This window comes from Rhinolophus hipposideros (assembly GCF_964194185.1).
Source record: "Rhinolophus hipposideros genome assembly, chromosome: 25".
Classification (NCBI taxonomy): Eukaryota; Metazoa; Chordata; class Mammalia; order Chiroptera; family Rhinolophidae; genus Rhinolophus; species Rhinolophus hipposideros.
Genome location: NC_138071.1, coordinates 2,193,504 through 2,215,868, shown reverse-complemented (window position 1 = coordinate 2,215,868; position 22,365 = coordinate 2,193,504). Strand labels below are relative to the sequence as shown.

General features: G+C 35.1%; 1 protein-coding gene across 8 annotated transcripts in view; it reads right to left on the bottom strand.

Annotated features, from left to right (window-relative positions):
- FOXP2 (forkhead box P2) overlaps positions 1-22,365 on the bottom strand; it is a 632,923-nt gene that overhangs the window by 149,257 nt on the left and 461,301 nt on the right. For 6 of the 8 annotated variants that reach the window (XM_081038543.1, XM_081038539.1, XM_081038538.1 and 3 more), the window contains one exon: positions 9,510-9,599. In XM_081038543.1, coding sequence (XP_080894669.1) covers positions 9,510-9,599 — 90 coding nt within the window. Of the gene's footprint in view, positions 1-5,802; positions 5,861-9,509; positions 9,600-22,365 lie in introns of all 8 variants that reach the window. The other 2 variants (XM_081038544.1, XM_081038545.1) reach the window with 1 other exon arrangement.

Here is a 22,365-nt window from a genome sequence, read left to right as displayed (position 1 = left end):
TTAGCATTCGAAGTGTAAGAATTTATATACTGTGCACGGAAATTTTCCATCTATTTTGCGATGTCCAAATGCTTAACTACTAGGTACTACAGGTTCTGTCAATACTAATAAAACTAGAAAAATTGGCATGATCAAAGGACAAAGCTACAAAACAAAACAAAAAACACCAAATACTTTTAGCCAAGCTGCATGTGATTCAAGACCTGCAATTGTGAACTGAATCTAAAGAGAGGCTCTCTAATTCGAGGGATAAAATACCAAGCTCACAATGTCTGGGACCAACCAGTCAACAATGAAAGATTGTTCAAATAAAGCCTCTACTCGTTACTGAACTTCTATGAGGTCTCTTCATACCCCAGACAATGCCTACCCCAGGTCATTAAAAAACATGCCAGGCAGCTTGTACTCTGAAGGAGTACTCCAGGTAATCTACTGATGGCGTGGGAGATTACAGCTAAAATGAAGGAAAAGATTAACAATAATATTGAGTGTCTTTCTTAATTCTTCATATAAAATATCAGCAAGGAAAGTAGGGGGGCCTTGTTTGTTCACATTGGGTTTTCTTCATAGGCGGTAAGATCTAGTAATGTGGACTCTTAAAATTCCCAGATGTGCAGGATTAGTCTGGTTATTTTCAAATTATGCCAAGGTTCCCAGACATTACACCCTTGTAGTTCACCAAGCCACGGAACCGAATCAAGCATGCTGGGAGGTGATGGAGTCTTTGGATCCTGGCTTCTCACACGAATAAACTAACCCAGCCATTGCTACCCATTCTTCTATCACCTAGTTTTGCTGTTCTCTACCTGTTCTCACCCAGGTAGGAAAGATGTGACATGAAAACATCTGTTTTGTTGTAAAAAACTGCCAATGATCATCAGGAAAATTTTATTCAAAGTTGGAAATTTGCTAACTTGTGTTAAAAACAATGGTAGTTTGTTCAGAATAAGGACCGTATTCGGTAGAAAGATTGCAGAAACCTCTGCTTCTTTTTGATCTGGGCATTTCTTGGATTTGAAGGTTCATGCAGATCTCAGGACACTTACATTGTGAATGTCAAGCGTCAGCCACAATCAGTTCTCATGAGTGACTTTCCATCATCTAATCACAGAACATCCTTTGCATCAAAAAAATCTATTACACTATCGCAATTTATTAATGTTTATTAAATGACTTTGGGAAAAAGTAACTTAGTGCCCAACTATAATTTAACTTAAAGTAATGTTTGAGTCTTATAAAAAGCTTGTTTAGTTTTATATTTAGTTAAAATGACTTTTATATTTAGTTAAAATGAATTAAATCCTTTTGAAAGAACAATTCATTTCACTTTTGTTTGGTTATTTCTAATGCCATACTTCCAAATTCAACATTATTAAGATAATCAAAATCAGCACAACCTAAGACCTGTTTACAAAACCTGCCCTTTTAATACATCCATCCCTAGCAATTCTAGTTTGCATATTCATTTCTTGACAAGTGTTCTAGGAAATCTGACAAAAGGTTTTAAGAAATGATGAAACCACTCTGATGGTAACTTTAAAAGAGCCACCTATAGATGTCATCAGTAACAGGGGGTATCTATTTTAGCAGCACTATGTGAAGTTCTTCAGGGTTCTAGGTTTTTCTAAGGACAGAAATATTCAAGAGTAGAGCTGCTTTCATACTAAAACTACAACTTAAAATAGCATGAAGAACACTATTTTGGGGGCAAGATAAGAACAAAATATTCAATACTGGATTATAAGAAGTAGCACAGTTTTACTATCTTGTTAGTAAAATGATATATTAGAATATCAGATTCAAGATAGAATTAAATAATTACAGGCATTTAAAGTTACTCTTTTCTTAATATGGAAATGAAGGGACAGAGATTAGGTAAAATGAACAAGATTATATGATGAGAGAAAAGAACAGAATGATAAAGGAAGAAAAAGAATAGTAGAAAAGGTGAAGGTAGAGAAATTTTAAGACAACCAAGTAAAAATGGAGAATGCAGGATAGTCGAAAGATGTACGGAGACTCCACAGAGATAACACAATGAATCTTAAATGTGAGTGAATTTCAAAACAATTTCACTTTTTGTCTTTAATCACACACTGACACTCTTCTTCACTTTGTCATTCAATTTAGCTTCCACAACACCTCCAAACATCTTAAGATAAAACTCACAGCCTAAGTCTTAAATCCTGTGGAGAGCTCCCTGAACAATATTAATGTTCTTCCTTTCTTCCACCCACTTAAGTCAAGGTAGAGAAGTTGAGAGACTATCTACTTAAAATCCTAATGGATTACAGAAAGAAGCAAGTGCTGGGATAGCTAAGAGAAAATTTGACCTCCTAGAAAGCAGTTTTCTTCCAGATTTACTTTATGGGAATTCTGCATCATATATGCAATATACATTTACTCAGACAACTGGTGACACAGCAATCAAGAAACAAAGGTACATTTATGAATTCTTCTTTTTCTATTTCACATTCATGTTAAACATTTTTTTTTCCATTTGTTATTGATCACTTGAGTATTGCAGATCCTAAGAGTTCCTGGCAAATGATAAAGAAAGGGGGATTAAAAATCATCGGCACTGCAATCGAGCATTGCAGGCACCCAACGCTCAGCCTATGGACATGGCATGATATGGTTGACAAGTTCCATTTTTTTAAACACTCTCCCTTTCCTCGATAAAGAAAATGATAATTTGATTCTTCTTTCCCCCTCTTTCTTTCTCCTGCTTCTTTTTCTTCTTGCTCTGAAACACGTGGATGTTTCTGAGCTCCTCACTGTAAATTACATTGTTCAGAGCTCTCCTCCACTCTCATGAATTCACCTATCACTTCTGGATTTTTTCACAGATATTTGTCTCAAGCCCTGACGTCTATGTCAAGCTCTATTTTTCTAAAAGTTTGATATTTCAAGTTACTTTTTTTGTCATCACCTCAAACTCAACATGTGTAAAGCTCAATTCATCATATGCCTAAGTAAATAATTTTAGATTATCCTTATTCCCGATTCCTCACAACTGCCTACCCCTGAAACGTCCTCCAAATGCATCGCTATTAAGTAGCTCTTTATAAAACACTGCTTGGTCATATCACTTCCTCATCAAAACACTTTAATAGTCCCTGCTGCCTAAACCAGCAAGCACAAACTCAGGAGCCTGGCATTTCGGCCTCTATAAGTCGGTGGTGTGTATTTGGAGCCCTCTAACCCATTCATCATCCTTTACTAGGATACCTCTACGACGGTCAAAACAAACCATGTACTCTGGCCACACAAATTCCTCTCTCTGTATCTTTGATGGCATCTTCTGAAAGACTCACCATTAAAAAAATGTCCTTTACTTTATTAATCTGCCAAATTCCCTTTCTTTAAGCCCAACAGAGATGCTGTCTCTCCACAAGGCCTTCCCTGATCACTTGGGCTTGAATTAACAATAAATTTCTTTTTAAAATGCTTGTAGCACTTTCTGCTTTCCCCGTTCCTATAGCACACCCACTGTGGCCTGATATTTGTGTCCGAGCCTTACTATCTCAACTAAATCATACGTCCCTGAAGATATTACACACGATAACTACTCAGTTTGCACTGAACGAATGAAGGGTTTCCCCCCTCAAACCTCAAACCTCCTCCCACTGTCGCCGCCACAGAACGTCCTCCTGTCTCCCTGTCGCAGCTCTAAGCCCTGAGCAACGCTCCTCCCCGGGGACTGTGTGAGGCGCTGAGCTGAGCAGGACAGTCACGTCCCTGCCGCCCCCCAGAGCGCTCACAGTCGCTAGACTGTGAGCAAAAACAAGCATTAAAATATAGGTTCATGTGCGGCAAGTGTGAAGTATGCGTGTTGTGGCGGCCTACAGAAGGGGATAATGCTCTAGTACCTGTAGTACCTGAAACACTCACTGTTGCTTTCTTATAGATTAGGCACTCTTCATATTAGAGTTAATAGCGAGGAGTGAAAATTATGGCCAACTAAAAGGAATCATGCTATAAAATACTTATCAGAACCTTGGACTACCTATCTATTTTCTGGAGATGACCTTAAAAATATTTATTAACGCATTATAATTACAAGGATTTATGTTATTAGTTTGGTGCAAAAGTAATTGCAGTTTTTGCAATTATTTTTAACTTTTTAAACCACAATCACTTTTGCACCAACCTAATAGTTACTTTATATAGCATTCTTTTTAGTCTTCACAGCAACCTTGCAAGGCGAGTATCCTTATTCCCATTTTAGAGATGAGAAAACAGACTTCAAGAGCTCAACTTACTCTACCCATAGTCCTACTAATTAAGGGCAAGGGTAGACTTCAGACCCTAAACGTCCATTCCTTCTCCTACGTGCTGTGAGCAGATCCTATGCCAGTTTCCCCCACGAGCTCACTTAGCCTTGATGGAGTAACGTCCTACACCCTCCACGAGTATCAGCCTTGAGCAGCTGGCCACGGAGGGGGGGGGGGGCAACATCAGAATCGTTTTTTACAAGATAGTACTCGGTAACGTTCTTGTAAAACAGACTATTTCACTCGACCTTTTAAGAAATGTTCTTTGCTGGAATAGGAAAATCAGGACCTCAGAAGGCACAGTCGGCTGTTGTTATAGTTTTTAACTTAAACTCTTTTTAAGTTTAGGATATAAAAACGGTATATTAGATTTATTGCTTTTTTTTATACACAAAAAGTATAAAAAGCAAAAACACCTTTAAAAAATTCCTAGTTTTCTACATCACTGTAGATGTCTCTGCTGAAACCCATATCACAAATTTCTTGGTTATGTTGCTTTCAGTATTGAAAACAAAATGTGTTTTGGCTTTTCTCTAATTCCTCTGTACCAGAAATCAGAAATTAATGTTTCAGAAATCAGAAAAGGTAATACTCAAATTCATTATTTACTACTGCATAGATGGATTTTTATAATTCCCTAAAACATATTTATCAGCATCAGATTCTATATCCCACAGAGGTAGTATTTTCCTCCAAAATAAATATCTCATTATTTAACATTTGATACTTTCTTGTTTTTTTCTTTTCTCCCTTGAATGTGAAATTTGAGAAATGGTGATTAGCTTACTGCAGAATCCCTTGTTTGCTGTTGATGTTAATTGTAACATTTTGGAGGGAAGAAGTAGAGGAAGATAGACATTTGTTAAACTGTATTATATCACAGCATATTTTAATGTAGTTTATTACAATAAAGTAATTATTTGTGTAGCTTAGATTTTTCCTAAAAGCAATTTATAAAATTATTTCAAGGCATTAAAAAAACAATGCTTCCTTCGATGTTATACGAAATGATATTTGCACAATGGTTTTCATGCACATGATAATACTTTGATTCCAAAGCTTTAGTTTGGGCTATGGTGTCTTGTTAAGTGCTTTGTAAGTGAAAACAAACAAATAAACAAATATAATCATTTTATCTCATAAGCTAATATCCAACAAAGCACAGCTATTCCTGAAAAATTGAGATGTCTATCACTTAGTTAAAAAATGAAACAAATCTTTGACCACAGAATATTATATTTTGTCTGTAAGTTAGCCCAATATCTTTATTTAAAGATATTGAGTCACTTCTGCAAATTTATACAACTAGTTTGTGGCAGAGTCAGAATAAGACCCCTACGTTTAATTCACTTTTGCTTTTTACCATTCCATTCTTGAACTATTTAACACAGAATTATTTTTAAAAATTAATTTCAATTACTTATTGGAAAGAGAACCTTATGTTAGATGTTAACCTACAATGAAGGAAGCGATTACAATGCTATACACTAATATTCATCTAAGATAGCAAAGCAATGGCATTTACCTTAAATTTACGTCTCTGCTCTGCACAGCTGTTGAAGAACCACAAGTCTGTCTCATGGCTGTAAATGTAACAAGAACAATAATGCGACCAATTTCATACCTAAACTAAATTAAGTAGATTTGTCATAGGATAGAAAGTTGATAATGTATTTTACGATATTTTTTTAAATTACAGATTGTGGAAGTGTGTATGTGTGCATGTGCACATGTGTGTGGTGTAGGTGCACCTGTGTGGATTTACTGTTTTTAATCTGGAAATCAGTTTCATGAAATCGAAAGCATTACATATCCTCTTGGCTAACTTTCCTCATGAACCAATGTCGGTATGTCAAGTCTAGGAAGTGCTAGGAGTAGACACAGATAAATAAAACACATTAAGATGAGAGGCTCTCCTCAGCTAATATAAGGATATGCTTTTCTGGGATACATAGTAAAAATGTAAAAATGAAACATCTGGTAATGCTTACTTTAATATTAGCTCCGATTTGCATCATAATCTTTACATGTTATTCATCAATATGCCATTATTCAATGTACCTACTGATTGGCCCTATTTTAATTGGAGTTTCATGTAATGAATGGAATACGTAAACATGTTTCAAATACATATATTCAGATATCTATACATGAAAGTGAAATCACTACTACAATCGGTATTCAAGCTTGTCAGATGTGATTTTTTTCTTTCCAGTTTGCATTAGATATGTTAATATCTACGACATCTGTAGCACAAAATCCTGAAAAAATGTAAACGAAAAGGTAACAGTATATAAACACTAGTCTGCTAGAAATAGACTCTCCACCATGTCACACTTCAAATCCGGCCACCACTTTTGAACATGTAAAAGAAATTCAGTGGAGTATAACAAACAACCAAATATTGTTCTTGTGACTTGAGCCATCAAAACATTTTTCTAAAATCTGTTTTTACTTTCAAACTTTATAAAATAGTTGTCCTTCAAAACTGTATTTTAAAATGAAAAACACATAATATCTCTTTTGGTTTTCTAACAGTATGTTATGCCTGATAAAGTAAAAAACACCATGACGATATATTGTTAACACCAAATACCTCATTTGCAAATGCAGATTTTGAAACATGTTCAATTATCTTTTTTAATTCTAGAAGATAATCTACATCAACTCTATTATGAAAGACTGGTTAAACTCTTAGTTAAGTAGAAGGAAAACTAGACTGTGAGAAAATCATAAAAGTTTTAAAGCATTAATTTCATATTAAATAGTTAAAATTTTTAACAAAAATATTTTACCCTTTTCTTTAACATAAGTGGAAAACAGTTCAACTCATGTTAAATTGTATTTGCAGATGCAAAAATAAGCATTACCTAATATCCCCCTTTGACAACACGTGTAAGCTAGTATAAAATGCTACTAGGTTTTTATTAGATTTTTAAAACAATTCCAGCATGTTTCCAGTTGCTAAGCTTATTAAGTACTATGGAATACTAAAAACGTAGAATCACATTATATTAACTGCAGTGTCTATTTTGGTAAACAAACAAGTCTTCGTTCATTATTTCTAAATTCTCATTCATAAAAACCAACTTTTCATTCCTATGACATTTTGGCATGAGATTAAAATTACAAAATAATAATAAAATGTTAGAGTTTTATAATGTGCACAACACAGATCTATTCATGTTAATATGAATCACAAAACACTAAATATAAGTGACACAATGAAACTCTTTGTAGTAATGGTTAGCACTTGAAATTGTTAAAAGGTACTTATAAATTTTTAAACAGCCTTTTATGATAAAATAACAAAATTGAGGACTTAAGCTCAAATTTTATTTATACAACACTTGGTACATGAGCAACAGTTTCTTAGTTTAGAGTCATTACTATTCCCACATTAATGTGTATGTGTGTGTGTGTGTGTGTGTGTGTGTGTGTGTGTGTGTGTATGTTTCCCAAGAAAAGCTATGTATATTTTGCTTAAACAAAGTATCAAATTTTGCCTTCCAATACAACAAAAAAGAGACAGTGGAAAAACTAAAGCCCAGCCATTCTATCCAGAGATACCCTGGTAAACATCAATAAAGAAACTTCTACTGGACTTTTGGAGGGAGAGGAACAACTACTCAGTGCATCCTTGTCAAGAGATAAATGAATAGAATTAGGACAATATATATAGTGTTTTTGAGATAGTCAAAACAATTGATTCTTTCCTACTTTCAGCTTATGCTGCCAGCATCTAAACTTCCTTTGTTCTACCAACAAGAAGGTAAAATCCCCAATTTGAAGCCATAATGAGGATAAACATTTTATTTGCTGTATTCTGTGATTTCTGAGTAAATTCTTCTGTCGTATAAATGTATAGAGAGGCTCTCATAGAATCAGATAACTCGATGAAAATATTCCAATCAGTGGTATTACTTGGGGAAGGATATGATGGTGAGGAAGATGTCTCACTACAGAAGTGCTGATTAGTTAAAACAAAACAAAAAATGTGAAATTTATTTTAAAAGAGAAAAAATTAAAATTAATCTTAAACTCAGGCTGATTCACTATGACTCATTTGCAATCATGGCAGACATTTGTACTTGACTCTGTTGAAACACATCCCTTATCCCCAAGGCCCCCTCTTCTCCACGCACTCCCCCAAAATGGGTTCTTTTTCTAAGAAAGTATGTTCTCATCTCAAATATGTCTAGGGGCCATAAATTTAATCCAATTTTGGGGTAATAAGTAGTTTCTGGATTGTGTAGATCAGTAGCCTATAATTCTCTGTCATACACACCAAGTTTCAGCAGGCCATTTTGTAAAACTAACTAACATCTGGGAGTACACCTGGAAATGAAAACAGACAACTAGGCCATAAAAAAAATTTCAAGATAGTTTTGTTAAAATAAAGCAACCAGAAAGATGTTTACTATTTTTAAAACTAAGCTTGCCTTATTAGACATGTATATAACACATGATTTTTAAAAAAGCCTTGCTTATCTTTCAACAGAGCTGATAAACATTTTGAAAGATGTTTTATGCAATTCCACATACCTTCCAAATATTTTCAAATTACACAAAATACACCCTACAATGTTTCTTCCCTGGAAACAATGTCTTATACTTTTCTGTTAAGACTATATAAAATAATAGTTATATTACATAACAAAAAGTTACTTTAAAAGACATACATACTATCAGGTTCACAGGACAAACATAGTGAGTAAGGACAACAAACTTCAGAATGTGTTTTTATAACTGCAACAGCAATAACTCCTTGGCAAACTCAAACAGTTTTTCTGGCAACCTTAGAGGTTTTCTGCATTTGTCACTTGCATACTGCAGAAGGGCTGGCTAAGATTGCTTTGTTTCCTTCCATACTATTTTACTTTTAATTTGCTTTTAAGGTAGAAATTTCACATTTTAACCTGTTTGTGAATAAAATTCTACTGAAATCCCAGAACGGGGTTTTATATAAAACTTTTTATGCCTATGTATACCAAATGTGGTTTCTACATGTTTTTTTGTAATAAGTGACCTTGTAAATGTTTGAAATCTATGCTAATAGAAAACTTTTTTTTGTCCTCTTTCAAGAAGATAGTGAGTTCTCTTTTTGAATTAAAATTACTTACATACACACATATAATAATTTTCTATATGTATACAACTGAGTCTGCACTTCTGTTATCATTTTGAACATCTTTTCAAGTAAGACCCCAAGGACAGGAGAACTTCACTCACCTGAAGTGGTCTCTGTTTATCACTGCTCTTAGGAGATTTCAGTCCACTTGTTTGCTGCTGTAACAGAAGTTGTCTTGCTGCTTGAAGAGCCTAGACATAAAAAGGGAACAACATCTAAATATTTTGTGGAAATGTAAATTAATTATCAGTTATTCCTTGGTTAATAGTAATAGGTTTCAATGTATAAAAACCTCACCCCCACCCTCCTTTCTAGAGAGAATCATTAAATATTCTTTTTCTTCTAATGTGAAAAAAAAATACACAACATACATCTACAACTTTTACTTAAAATCCTGGAGATGGATGTAATCCTGCAGGAAATAAAGTTAATTTGTTTAAAGTGCTTAAAGAGGAAAAAACCATAAACTGCATCAATAACCTCATTTCCACAAGGAACTTGTCTTTTTGAGTGTTCAACTAAAATGCCCACTCCCCTTTAAATTATCATTCAATTTGCATTTTCATATTACAATTTTGAAGCAAACGCAGTATACTTCAAGTGTTACCGGAAGCTGTAATTAAATTTGACAAATCAACATCAGATTATCTTGAAAGTGAATTAATAAGGATTTTCACTAAAGATTTAAAACACTTTTTTTGTACTTACAATTCAAGGGGAAACCTCTCCTTTGACAAAATAAAGTGCAGTTTTAATGCCAAATAAAATTGAGTGGTTTTCATTTGCATTCTTAGCAAAATCAGAGAACAAAGAAATTACCACTCAACCAATCAGGTTTGTTTCTATGTGTGACAGAATACCAATCAAAATAGAAGATGTTTTCATTTATTTTTATGTTTTCTTTTCCCACTCAGGAAAATAAAACTTAACATAAGAAATTAATGTAAGCATTTCATTTGCTGGAAGAGGGGTAGTTTGACAATTTTACTATATACTCACATAAAAACTCATGCCACAATAAAGAAAAACAAGCAAACAAACTCGAGATGTTTTAAAGGTAGCAGTGTAAACTAATTAAAAACAACTTTTCAAGAGCCTCTACTTTACAAACTTATTTTTTTCTCTCAACTGAGTTCAGTAAGAACACTAATGATGAAATTTTTCAACAGATAAAACTAAAATAAATCATTGCCTTACTTTGTTATTCACTGTTTTAGAATGCACGGTAAATTTTTCATGATGGGAAAACTATCTTAGATCAATATTCTTCTATAATAATTAAGATTCTTAGCTGCAAAAAAGTACAATTTTGATTGGAATCAATGATCTGGTTTTTAAGAGAGTTTCTAGTATCCATGACAACAGTTGCTTTGACAAGACGTGCATATGGCATTACACTGCCAGCTGGTGTGAACAATGTTTGAACTACTGCATTGAGATGCTGAGCAAACAGAAAAAGTTGCCACGTCTTAACCCTCAGGGAAGGCAGTCATCCCCGGATCAATTATGAAAAGACAGAGAGAGGGCTGCTACAGTCTGGCTCCAAGCGGGTTTCCTGAGAAGGCAGGCAGACACAGAAACCAAAGTAAACAAACGGAACGCACCAGCACCATCTCAACAACACTGATTTGTCTCCCATAGCAGGATCTGGCACAGTCTGTAAAGCACACTTTTTACATTTGGAAATACACTCACTCACAACAATTTTCCTTCTGTTTTTCAAATTTCTCAAGTAATTACAAGGCAAACTAAATGTTCCCAAGGATGGCACATTCCAGTGAACTCAGTTTAAATAAAAGACCAAATGAAAACTAATTTCATAAATTCTTTATTATTGCAAAACTCAGTTTTAAAATACATAATAGTCTAAATAATGTAGCTTTCTTGTTTTATTCACAATTTATAAAATAACTACAAATGATATTTTTCAAACGGAAATTATTACAGTGTGACTTAAGCTAGGTCTATGTGAAACTCTCAAAAACAAAACAAAACAAATCAGTGAACTATTTTCCCTTTTGGTGCCAACATTCACACAAAGTTTGCCTAATATTTTTCATATAATTGTTTTTCCCCTTTGAGTTCATTAGCTTACTTTGTATAGAGACAACCTTATTTAGCTTACATTTACTTCTGCAGTAATTTACTATTCTGAAAGGATTCTAATGACTGTAGTTCAGAATCTTGAAGTCATGAAATCATCCAATAGGGGCCCCTCACTTTAGCAAATGAGGAAAGTGAGGCTTGGAGAAGCCAAGTGCTTGTGTCCAGTCTGTTGACTTCCAGGCCAGAGTGCATTCCGTGCCATAGCTTCACTGCTCCATCAAATGAGCTGTGAGGTGCAGTGAGTAAAGGTCCAGTACATGAGAGCATATGACACCAGAATGAGTGCTTTTTTACCTGTAAAGAGGGCATATCCACTTATCAGAACTTCAGAAAGGAAACTACAATACAGTCTGTTATGTTTTAAATTTGTAAATGTTTGAATCGAACAACTATTATAGAATATGTACCATTTATATGGTTAAGTGTTCCCACCGGCCCTGACTTGGATTTCGTCACATAGTCAACCAGTGCCTGATGGAGCTCTAAACTCTTGTAACACCTTGTTTCTTTGACCAGGTATTACTAACAAACTGAAGAATTCCAAAACTGGCAAACTGTCTTAGGAATTGTTTAGCCTAGCTCCAACATTTTGTAGATAAGTAATTGAAGAACCAATACTACAATAACTTGACTAAAGTCCGAAAACAGCAACAGGTTCTGGGCAAAGGTCAGGCCCCTGGCCCCTAAGTCTCGGACCCATCCATTTCACTGCCTGCACTATATCCATTCAACTCAACCCAAACAAGTGAGCCAAAGGAATAGGTAACACCCAGTGGCTATAGAAAGACTCTAGAAAATTAGATATTTTTGGATGCAGCTCATGAAAATATCACTAGACTAAAGCATGCATGTGCACTGTTTCTAAAAAAGTAATAATAATAATGGGATACCACAAGATAGTAGCTAAAACACGCCTTGACTTAAATTACTGTGGTTTTCATATGCATTTACAGTTAGCTGTAGAATAGTTGAGGATCATTTTTAAGTATAAACGCTTATGCAAAAGGACTCCTTGCCTATTTCAGCATTCTTTTCATAGCAATAAAGATTGCTATAGCAAACGTGAGAGGTGAGAGAACAAAAACAATTCCAAGAGATCAGGAATGATTAAAAACTCCTCAGCAGAAATCTTTGGCAGTCAGCATTCTAATGGCAGACATCACATGACATTTTTATTTCCAGTATTCTGGATAACATTTTAGGACTGAATTTCGATAAACAATTGCTCAGAGTCATTTAATTCATCTTTGCAATTAATTATTGTAGCTACTCAAAAGATGAAAGATTGTGAGCAAAATACTTGCACCAATATAAGGTGTGAGGTGTCCAATGACATAAAATAATAATGTGAAAATCACTTGTCCTCCTAAATTGGTACACAGAAAAGTTAAATGCCAGGGCCATTCATAAAGTTCTATGAGTCATTAAGTATTTATATGATCACCTCTGCAAAATAATAATAATAATAATAATAATAGTAGTAGTAGTAATAATTTAGAACAAAAGGCAAAAGATGTTTACAAAATTCCCTTTAATAATGTCTGAATCTGATTAAGATGAACAACACAAGAGAGGTTTCTAAGGCAGCCAAACCTATCTAGTTTCCAAAAACACATTTGTTTTGAATTAAGGGTGCACTTTACTTAATGAAGTTATCTAATTTCAGTAAATCTAAAGAAAATTAAGATAGAACATTTAAAAAATTGGAATCAGATTAAATTAAATATTTTGAAAAGATGCACAAAATCTGAAGAATAGATTAAAGATATACTTTTTGATAGTCTACAAAGGTGTGGTAATACACATGCTTTCCAGAATTCAGTGCATTTGCTCTAAAATATTTATTGAAAACACCATTCCTCATAGTTACTGTGCAATTTCAAATAAACCAAAATTTTGCAAGAAAAGCAAAGTTCAAGCATATCACCTTTCTAAAGCAGTAATAACTTTATGCTAGTTATAGAAATAGAGTAATTCTAATAAGTAGGTCATTATGAGAATTAAGAGTGAAAAACCTTTGTAACCTGTCAGATCAATACTTTTGTTCTTCTTGAAGAACATTGAAAACTTTCACCAGAAGTAAAATTGTTTAAGAATAGCTTAGAAACACCCAGTGAAACCAAAAACGTTGAGTACTCTAAGGTTTATAAATAACTTTTTCCCCCAAAGTAAATATATGTATATTTTGGGAAAAAACAGACATCGCTCATATCTCTCCCCATAAAAATAGGAACGCTTAACCTATCAGCCTGTTGCATTTGAGACATTAAAATGAAAAATGACATCTACACCCATTAATATCTTCAATGTATAAACAGCACAGCATGACACATTCTTGAGAGCTGAAGGCTACAAAATCTCTCTGAAACATAAATAACAAAGCACTCAGAAGCATATTTGATGTTGATATTCATCTCTGAGAAAATCACCGCTGCCTAGACTTCTTAGGAAAATAGATGCAGCCCAAATGGATCTCCTGTAATTGGTTTCAGATAGCGAGGTCAGAAGAAATATGATACAAGAAACGATTATGTGGAACAGGCGAAACAAGAATGTTTACACAGGCACTCCCTACTTACACTGACAAGGGGTGTATACTTTGCAGATAACCAGAACCAAAAAAAAAAAAAAAAATGCCAGCAGGACATCCAGAAATTTGCTCTTCACACTCACATACTTTAACCTTTAACATATGACGCCTTTAATATGCTACTTTGAATACTGAACATAAAATAAGTTTTCAAACAGAATTTCATTTTCTAATTATTTTCACAAGTGTGGTTGTTAAAAAGTATATTCCGATCCTTCCACAAAGGATATGATTTCCTATTCTATTTGGCCTTTCCTCACATTATGTTCCCACTAAAGAGAATATACTGATAAATGTAATCTGAAGTCTCATAATGTTATTTAATAGAAGAAAATTAATCATCTAATTGTCATAACCTATTTTCAAACAGCAATCTATCAGAGTGAAATTATGCATCTGTAGCTACTGGCCTTTCATTTTACCATGCCTGATACATAATTAGGCTAAGTTTGGGGGGGAGCGGAAGGTAATTACTAGAAAATATTTTTGAAAATAATTATTTTTGCTTTACAGTATATTTTACATAAAGTTAAAGAACAAATGTGGGATACATCGTGTTTGTATTGTTCACTACTTTGGAGGCCAAATTGGAAACTTAGTTAATTTATTTCAGAGTACTACAGTAAGAGTGAGAAATTCATTGTAAAGCATCCTATTTACCAATCAAACTTCAGGCGATTCTGGCTTAGCATTCATAATATTGATCCAAAGGAAAGACAATGAAGGTATTGAAAGTGTGACAGAATGGATCCTCGAGTCATCTTCAGAAGTTCTAACAAAGTCCTCAATGTTCCAGTCCAAACCCAGTACTTAGTATATTCCAGCACGGCTCCAAACACCCAGAGGAGCTCAGAAACCCTTCCACAAAATAAGCTGGTGAGCTGATGCTAGCTAATGGCTAATATGGGTTTTGTTTATTTCAGATCTAGAATCATACACTTGTTCCATTCATCAAAGATGGCATTCACAGGCTGCAGTAAATAATAGTAAGTAGTCTGATACTCATGTCTCTATCTTCTTCAGTATTCTGCCGCTAATGATAATGCATTTGCTTATGGAAAACTTATAAAAACATTCAAATAATCTATAGCTATACTAAATGCAATTCTCGTTCACATATTAAGGAATTCTGTCCACGTTTAAAATTTCCCAGAAAGAAAAATAAAGATGATTTGGAACTAATTTTATTAAAATTAATAGTTTTACAACATCTCATTTTTATGGTACATGTTCCAGTAACTACAATGGCTTTATATATTTTCTTCATTATTTCTCTTTCTACTATAAAATATAATTTTTCCCAAACATACTTTTCGATTTACTTTTTGTTTCTCACATACTTAAGTAGTTCATTCTTCTCATTATGAGGCCAATATTATCTTTTTGGGTATGGATTGAAGATTCATTACTGTTCTATTGTTATTTCAATAGGCATATTAGATATTAACTGAAAATACATGCTACTACATTATAGTACAATACCTGAAAGTAAACTATTATTTAAATCCTGTATTCTGGATTTCCCCTGCAATTTACAAGTAAGGTTGCAAAAGAGGTAGCATTCAGGAAATTATTTGTAAGGACAAAATACATCAAAAATTACTTGTCATTAAAACTTCTTTTTTGCATGTCCCATGTACCAAGCAAAGAACTAAATACTGCATGCTTGTGCAGGTCGGGGGAGACGTGACATTGTTTTACCCTCAGAGAGCTTACTGTCCATTAAGAAACATCTAGTTGAATGTCAAAAGGCCATAATATATATTTTAAAAATATTTCAGTAGCTCCTAAGTAGAAGAAATTATTTTCAGTTGAGAAACTCAGATAAATTTTTATGGGGAAAATATATTTGGGTTGAACTTATGTGAGAAACAGTTCATCTTGTGGAGATGGAAGATGTGGCCATGCCAAGTAGAAGCAAAGAAAATGCGGGATTATACACAGTGAAAAGAAAATAACTGATTTTGGATACAGCATGTGCTGGGTTTAGGAGCTAGTGAAACATCATGTGAAGGTTGGTAGGAGCAATTTCATGAAAACATTATGACTAAACGGTAAGCGGCAGAGAGCCTTGATATTATATAACAGGTAAGAACAAATGGTGCTGAATCTTGAAATGATGGGGTAAGCCTGGCCCAGGACAATATCGAGGTCATGCTGTGAAGGACTGATGAGAAATGATGAACAGTGAGGAAAGACACAAGGGAGAAAGACCAGTTAGAAGGTGTGTACAGCTACCCAAATAAGAGATAATAAGAATCACTTTAGTTCAAAACAAGAATCACCAGAGGAACTCCTGAAGTAGAACTTGAGGGACTTAGTAAGTGGGTATGGGGTAAAGGCTAGGAAGGGGTAGATGATGAGTGCAAACGTTTAAGTCAAGGGCAACGGGGGGAATATCCATGCCACTTTGGAAAAAGGAAAGTCATGTTACAGAATAGGTTTCAGAGAGATGATGCTTTGGGCAGGATAACCGAGAGACATTTTCTTTAGTAGATACAAATAATGTAGAGCTCTAGATTGAGAGGAATCAGGCTGACAAGGGGTTTCTGAAAGTAAGAGACTAGATGGCAGTTCAGACAAAGGGAGAATATTAGATTGCTGATAAAGAGAATGAAGAGAGCGGAAGAGTCGAGGCCCAAAACTTGGGAACATCTACATGTTGTTGAGAATTGAGGAGAGAGTGAAAAAGGAAGACAGTGAATGGGGCAGAGAGCATAGTGATAGAAGTCAAAAAGACCTGAGGAAAATGTTCAACATAAAATTACCACATGAGACAGCAATTCCATTCCTAGATATATATCCAAGAGAAATAAGACACATGTCCGCACAAAAAGTTGTACGTAACAGCTTTATTCATAATAACCAAAAGGTAAAAACAACCCAAATGTCCATCAACTGATGAATGAATGAATGAATGAATGAATGAATGAATGAATGAATGAATGAACAAAATGTGCTCTATCCATATACTGGAACATGATTCAGATATAAGAGGGAATGAAGCACTGACACAATCTACAACATGAATGAACGCAGAAAACATTATGCTAAGTGAAAGAAATCAGTCATAAGACCACATATTGTATAATTTATTTGTATGAATGAATAGGCAAATACATAGAGACAAAAAGTAAATTAGTGGTTGCCAGGAGTAGGGGGGAGGAAAGAATGGGGAGTGACTGCTAATGAGTATGAGGTTTCGTTGAGGGTGGTGAAGATATTCTGAAATTAGATAGCAGTGATGGTTGCACAACTTTATGAATATACTAAAAAACACTGACTTTAAATGGATAAATTATATGACATGCAAATTATGCCTCATTAAATCTGTTATATATTTAAATAAAATAATTGTTATGTCAAATATATCTCAATAAAGCTGGGGGAAAATGGAAATAGGGAAAAAATTTGAAAAATATATGTACAAAGAAGATGGATGATGTTCCGAAACAACAAAAACTCAAAGAGACTGTAATGAAAGTTCCTGTTGATCTGACAGTTTTCATGTACCCTATTAGATATCAGTTCCCACAGAGTATTGAATTAAAAGTTAGATTGCACAGTTATTGAGCAATAAATGGCGGAAACCTTGGTCATGAGTGCAGACAGTTCTTGTGATAAGTTCTGTGGAGACCACAATAAAAGAGAACTATAGAGGTTTTGTTTGTTTGTTTTCTGTTTTAAATAAAGAAAACTTGATAATGAACTAGTAATATATAAGGAGAAACTGGAGCTGTAACTAGAGGTAAGCGAATTGAGAAAGTCACTAGAGGAGGTGGGAAGGAGCTAAATCAAGGAGCAAGAGTTTTGTGGGAGAACCATCCTCTGAGGCAGGCTGAAGGGACAGTGAATAACTGCCCTGAGTGGGCAGAAGAGGAGAAAGTTCACACTGCTGATCTCAGTCGAGTCAGAAAGTAGAGGATGTGTGGGTATCTACTGAGAATGAGGGAAAGATTGGAATTGCTGGAGACATAAAAGTGAGGAAGTTTTTCTATCATCATTCTAAGAAATCCAGCTTGTAGAGTAAAAACTGCTATTTAAAATGGTAAAAGTAGGAAACATGCTTCCACAGATATTGATGACATATGGATGTCTTCTGGAACACTGCCTCCAGAACTAAATAAAGACCTGCCTACTTTTCCATTTCTCTAATTTGGTATCATCACTATTCAGACTCTTTTTAAACTTTTAACCTGGCCAAAGGGCCTGGTACCTCCAATTACACTAGTGTAAGAGAATGAGTCACTTACCATGTGGTATGTTACTGCACACTCTGAGGACTGGTTATCTTCAGTGTTTAAAAGAGAGCAACATTTTATATACATGATGCTGCTGCTATTGGCACAGCCAACTATTCCAAAGCTTCCTTTTGCACCTGACAGAGAGAGAATGAGGGGACGATATTGCCCATACTTCAGAAGACATCCTTCGGCCTTCTGGTAGTTGGTGAACTTGTACTACTTACTTAATCACACTGAGCTTAATTTTGAGCTTAATTTTCTTGTCTATTAAATGCAATGAATCATATTGACCTTTCCCTATAGGTGATGAGTGAATAGCAAGACTACCTTCACAGCTTCATGTGCCATCATACTTTGCAGAATTGTGTGTCATCTCCTTTGAGACAGAGTGAGAGGGTTATAAGTATGAATGTTCTCGTGAACTGTATTTCTCCTTCCCCAGGACTCCATCACCACATCGGCACGACACACACACGCCGGCTACACCCTCTGCTATGGACCTTCTAGCAAAGCAAGACAAAAGTATATTCACTATAACTGCAGTGCAGTTCAAAAATGTGTTGCATACCATTAAAAACAAAAAGTGGATTTGGCGGCTCAGCAAAAACAAAAAGAAGACAGAGAATTAATGATATTATTTCTAAATCCTGGACACGCTATTACATTTCATCCTGGAAACACCATCCTTTGTCCTAAATGAGTTATATGTCCAAAGTTCTATGTACAAGCTGTTTCATATGTCCTTGAAATGGTGTAAGAGATTTGGACAGCTATTGTCACCTTTGGAGCTCCAGCCCTTTTCAGAAGCGACGATCAGCAAGAGTGACGCATTGAGGAGACTTCTGTATAGACTAGGAAAACACTGCTCAGGGCACACAGAAAACAAAATAAATTCTGAGTCACCAATGACATTGCTAGTTATGCCAACTAAAACAAAAGAAAGAATTCCCAGAGCTTATTCAAATTGTTTTTATTTTTCCTTATTTTTCGTGTGGAGAATCAGACATATAAGCTTATATCCTAAAGGGAATTTACTCTCCCTAAAAGACAGTGTCTATGAAGTGAGTTAGCACTTGACTCAGGATGCTGGTTACAGACAAGAAACCATTATTAAAGATGAACAATTTTAATAATCATCTTCTATCACAACCAGACATAAAACAGTACCATTTATTAACAAGCATTAAATAATATGTATTATGTTCTGATGGATTTAGAAGTCAGGTTGCCACATAAAATAGCGAATTGCTCAGTTAAATTTGAATTTATTTGTATTTTTGCTGCTACATCTAGTAATCCCAGCCAAAAAATGTAAGTATTTCAGAGTATGTTATCAAGAGACCAGGATTTTTGTATATGGAGTTTTTCATTTAAGGTAAATACTATCCATCTGATCAGTGGAAAAGTTTTTTAAGTCTTAATGAGTAATGGTATCATCTTACCTATAATTTAAAGGTGAATTAGAGGATGACCTGTGGGCTTAGACTGCTTTCCTATGAGAAAAAAGCTCATGTGGCTACAAATTTATAGGAAAATGATGAGGTGTACCCCTCCAAAGGAAAAGTAAGCACAGGAAAAGTTACGTTTAGAGTTCATGCTCTAGCTTCCTGCAATCGAGACATAGATGAGAAAAACACAAAACTTTGGGTCTCCTTCCCACTCTCTTCAGCAGGAATGAGGACCAGCAGCCAGGAACTCTGAGGAAAAGGTGGTGACCCTGCCTGCACCAAGGGCGGGGAACTCAGCAGATCTGAAGGAAGACAGTGGGGCGAAACCTCTGCCCCAGAAGCTAAGTAGGCCTGTCCCCACAGAGGGCAAAAGAGGGTGAGAGCAGGACCACTGGACAAGACAGGGCTGATTAGCTCAGGTGCAGGCACAGTGGGCGCAGAACCTCTGAGGGAAAGCCTCTACAGCTGAAATTAGAAACAAAATGACAGACTTGCCAAAGAGGCCTCAGAAATTCCAGGTCCTAATCCTAGCAGCATTGCAAGTTTCTGTCTGATCTCATCCCTATCAATGACCAACTCCGAATCAATTCCTTCTTCCCAGTTCACAAGGTACTAGTCTTACAGTGCAATCCAAAGAGTGAAACAGAAAACTCACTGAGGTGAGGGAATGCTAATCACTGACGATCGATTGCTGATGACACAATGAAATTATTCAAAAAATATTAATTGAATGAATGGAGGCAGGAATCCATTTATGTGAAAATCATAGTTACAATTTTGTATTTTTAGGCTATGTTATTCGGAATACAAATTAGGAGCCCGTGTAATACATTTTGCCTGTGTAATGCATTTTGAAACTACTTAGCAAAGAAAGATTTTAGAAATCTTGGGCAAATTCACCTTAGAGAGGAATCAGGGGTTTTTCCATTACATATGCATTCTAGCTATTACCCTGCTTAGGTGAGATTACCTTCAGCATGTAAAGTGGTAAATTGTAGTCATTAACATTATACTGTGCATACAAGTGTTCTTTTGAATAAAATAAAATGTAAACTAATACTGATAATCATCATCATAATGCACCCATAACTACATATCTGTGTCATTTTTATGGGAGCTTTCGGGATTTTGCTCTAAACATCTTCTCAAGTGCCCTGAGTTTGTAAAATTTAACTCTGATCAAAGAGATTAGAATATATTTCTAATTTCAAACTCATTTCTTGGATTGTTTTAGTGATTCTTGTAGAAAGCATGTGTATACGTGAAAGACTTAACAATGCTCACTTAGAAAATAGTGCCCATGGTGGAAATCAACAGCTCAAGAACCAGGACGTAGGAGGCCCACAAAGGCTTCTTGCTTGTGGGAAATTACTTGATCAGAAGTAAAGTTCCTAAACGTGACCATCCTTTCCTGTTAGTTCTCTCTGTTTGCTTTCATTTCAGGACCACGAGGAGACGCAGGCCTGGGAAGGCTGGGAGAAAACAAGAATTCTCCAACCAAGTTTGGCCCGCAGCCCACTCGTTGAGGATACACATCAAGTGTCTGCATCCTGTGTTAGCTTTTCTACTCAAAACCTAGCTCATCTGATGATCTTACTTGTCAGGCGAATACATTTAATACCTTCAATATCTAGTACTATGTATAAGCTGCATAAGGGCCGGAAATGTTTCTAAAAATCTTTATGTCCCCAAGGACGCTCAGCACAGTAACTTTTACCTAGCCACTCAGAAGACACTGAATTAGAAGCACGTTTCTTTAGACATTTCTGAACTTGTAAAACACATGGGGAACTTAGCTGCTTCAAGATATTTGAGATGGAACTTACACACTAAGTTTTGGAAGAACCTTCGCGTTTCCTCCAGGGATAGTCACAATGCCCTGCACACAGTAGGTCTTCTTCAGACCTTCATGCTGATGACTCAGCAGGGTTGCCTAGTGATCCACAGCACTGAAATGAGCATACACAAGACTTCTTTCCCTTTACAAAGTCATATGAAATTTTTTTTATCTATGACTTTTTTCACAATATATTGTTTATCTTTCATTATTTTCCATTACTAAATATCAAGTATATCAGATATGTGTGAATGACCATCACTCAGTTTCAGTACTGAGCTTTCTCATATCTGACACTTTTTAATGAAGTAACGTATTCCAGATACAATTAAAGGCTCCCCTGTGTACACCTCAGTCCCATTCTCTTCCGACTTCTCTGGAAGTAAACAAGGCAGACGTTGGTGTTCATTTTTCCCATACATGCTTTCCCACTTTCAGCATAGGACTCTCCATCAGTCTTTGTTCTGCACGTTCCTAAACTATCAGATCTTATCAGATAGTACATATCACTTGGCCATCTTAAATCATTATTGTTTTTGAGATGTAGTTAATACATATACTTTGTATTAATTCATTTTAATAGCCAAATACTACAAACATACCACAATTTATCCATTTTCTAATGGACACTGGTTCCTGGTTTTCACAATTAAAAACAGTACTGCAATGACCTTTCTGTATGTGTCTCCTTGAATACACATGCCAAGAATTCCTGTCAAATGTAACGCCCAG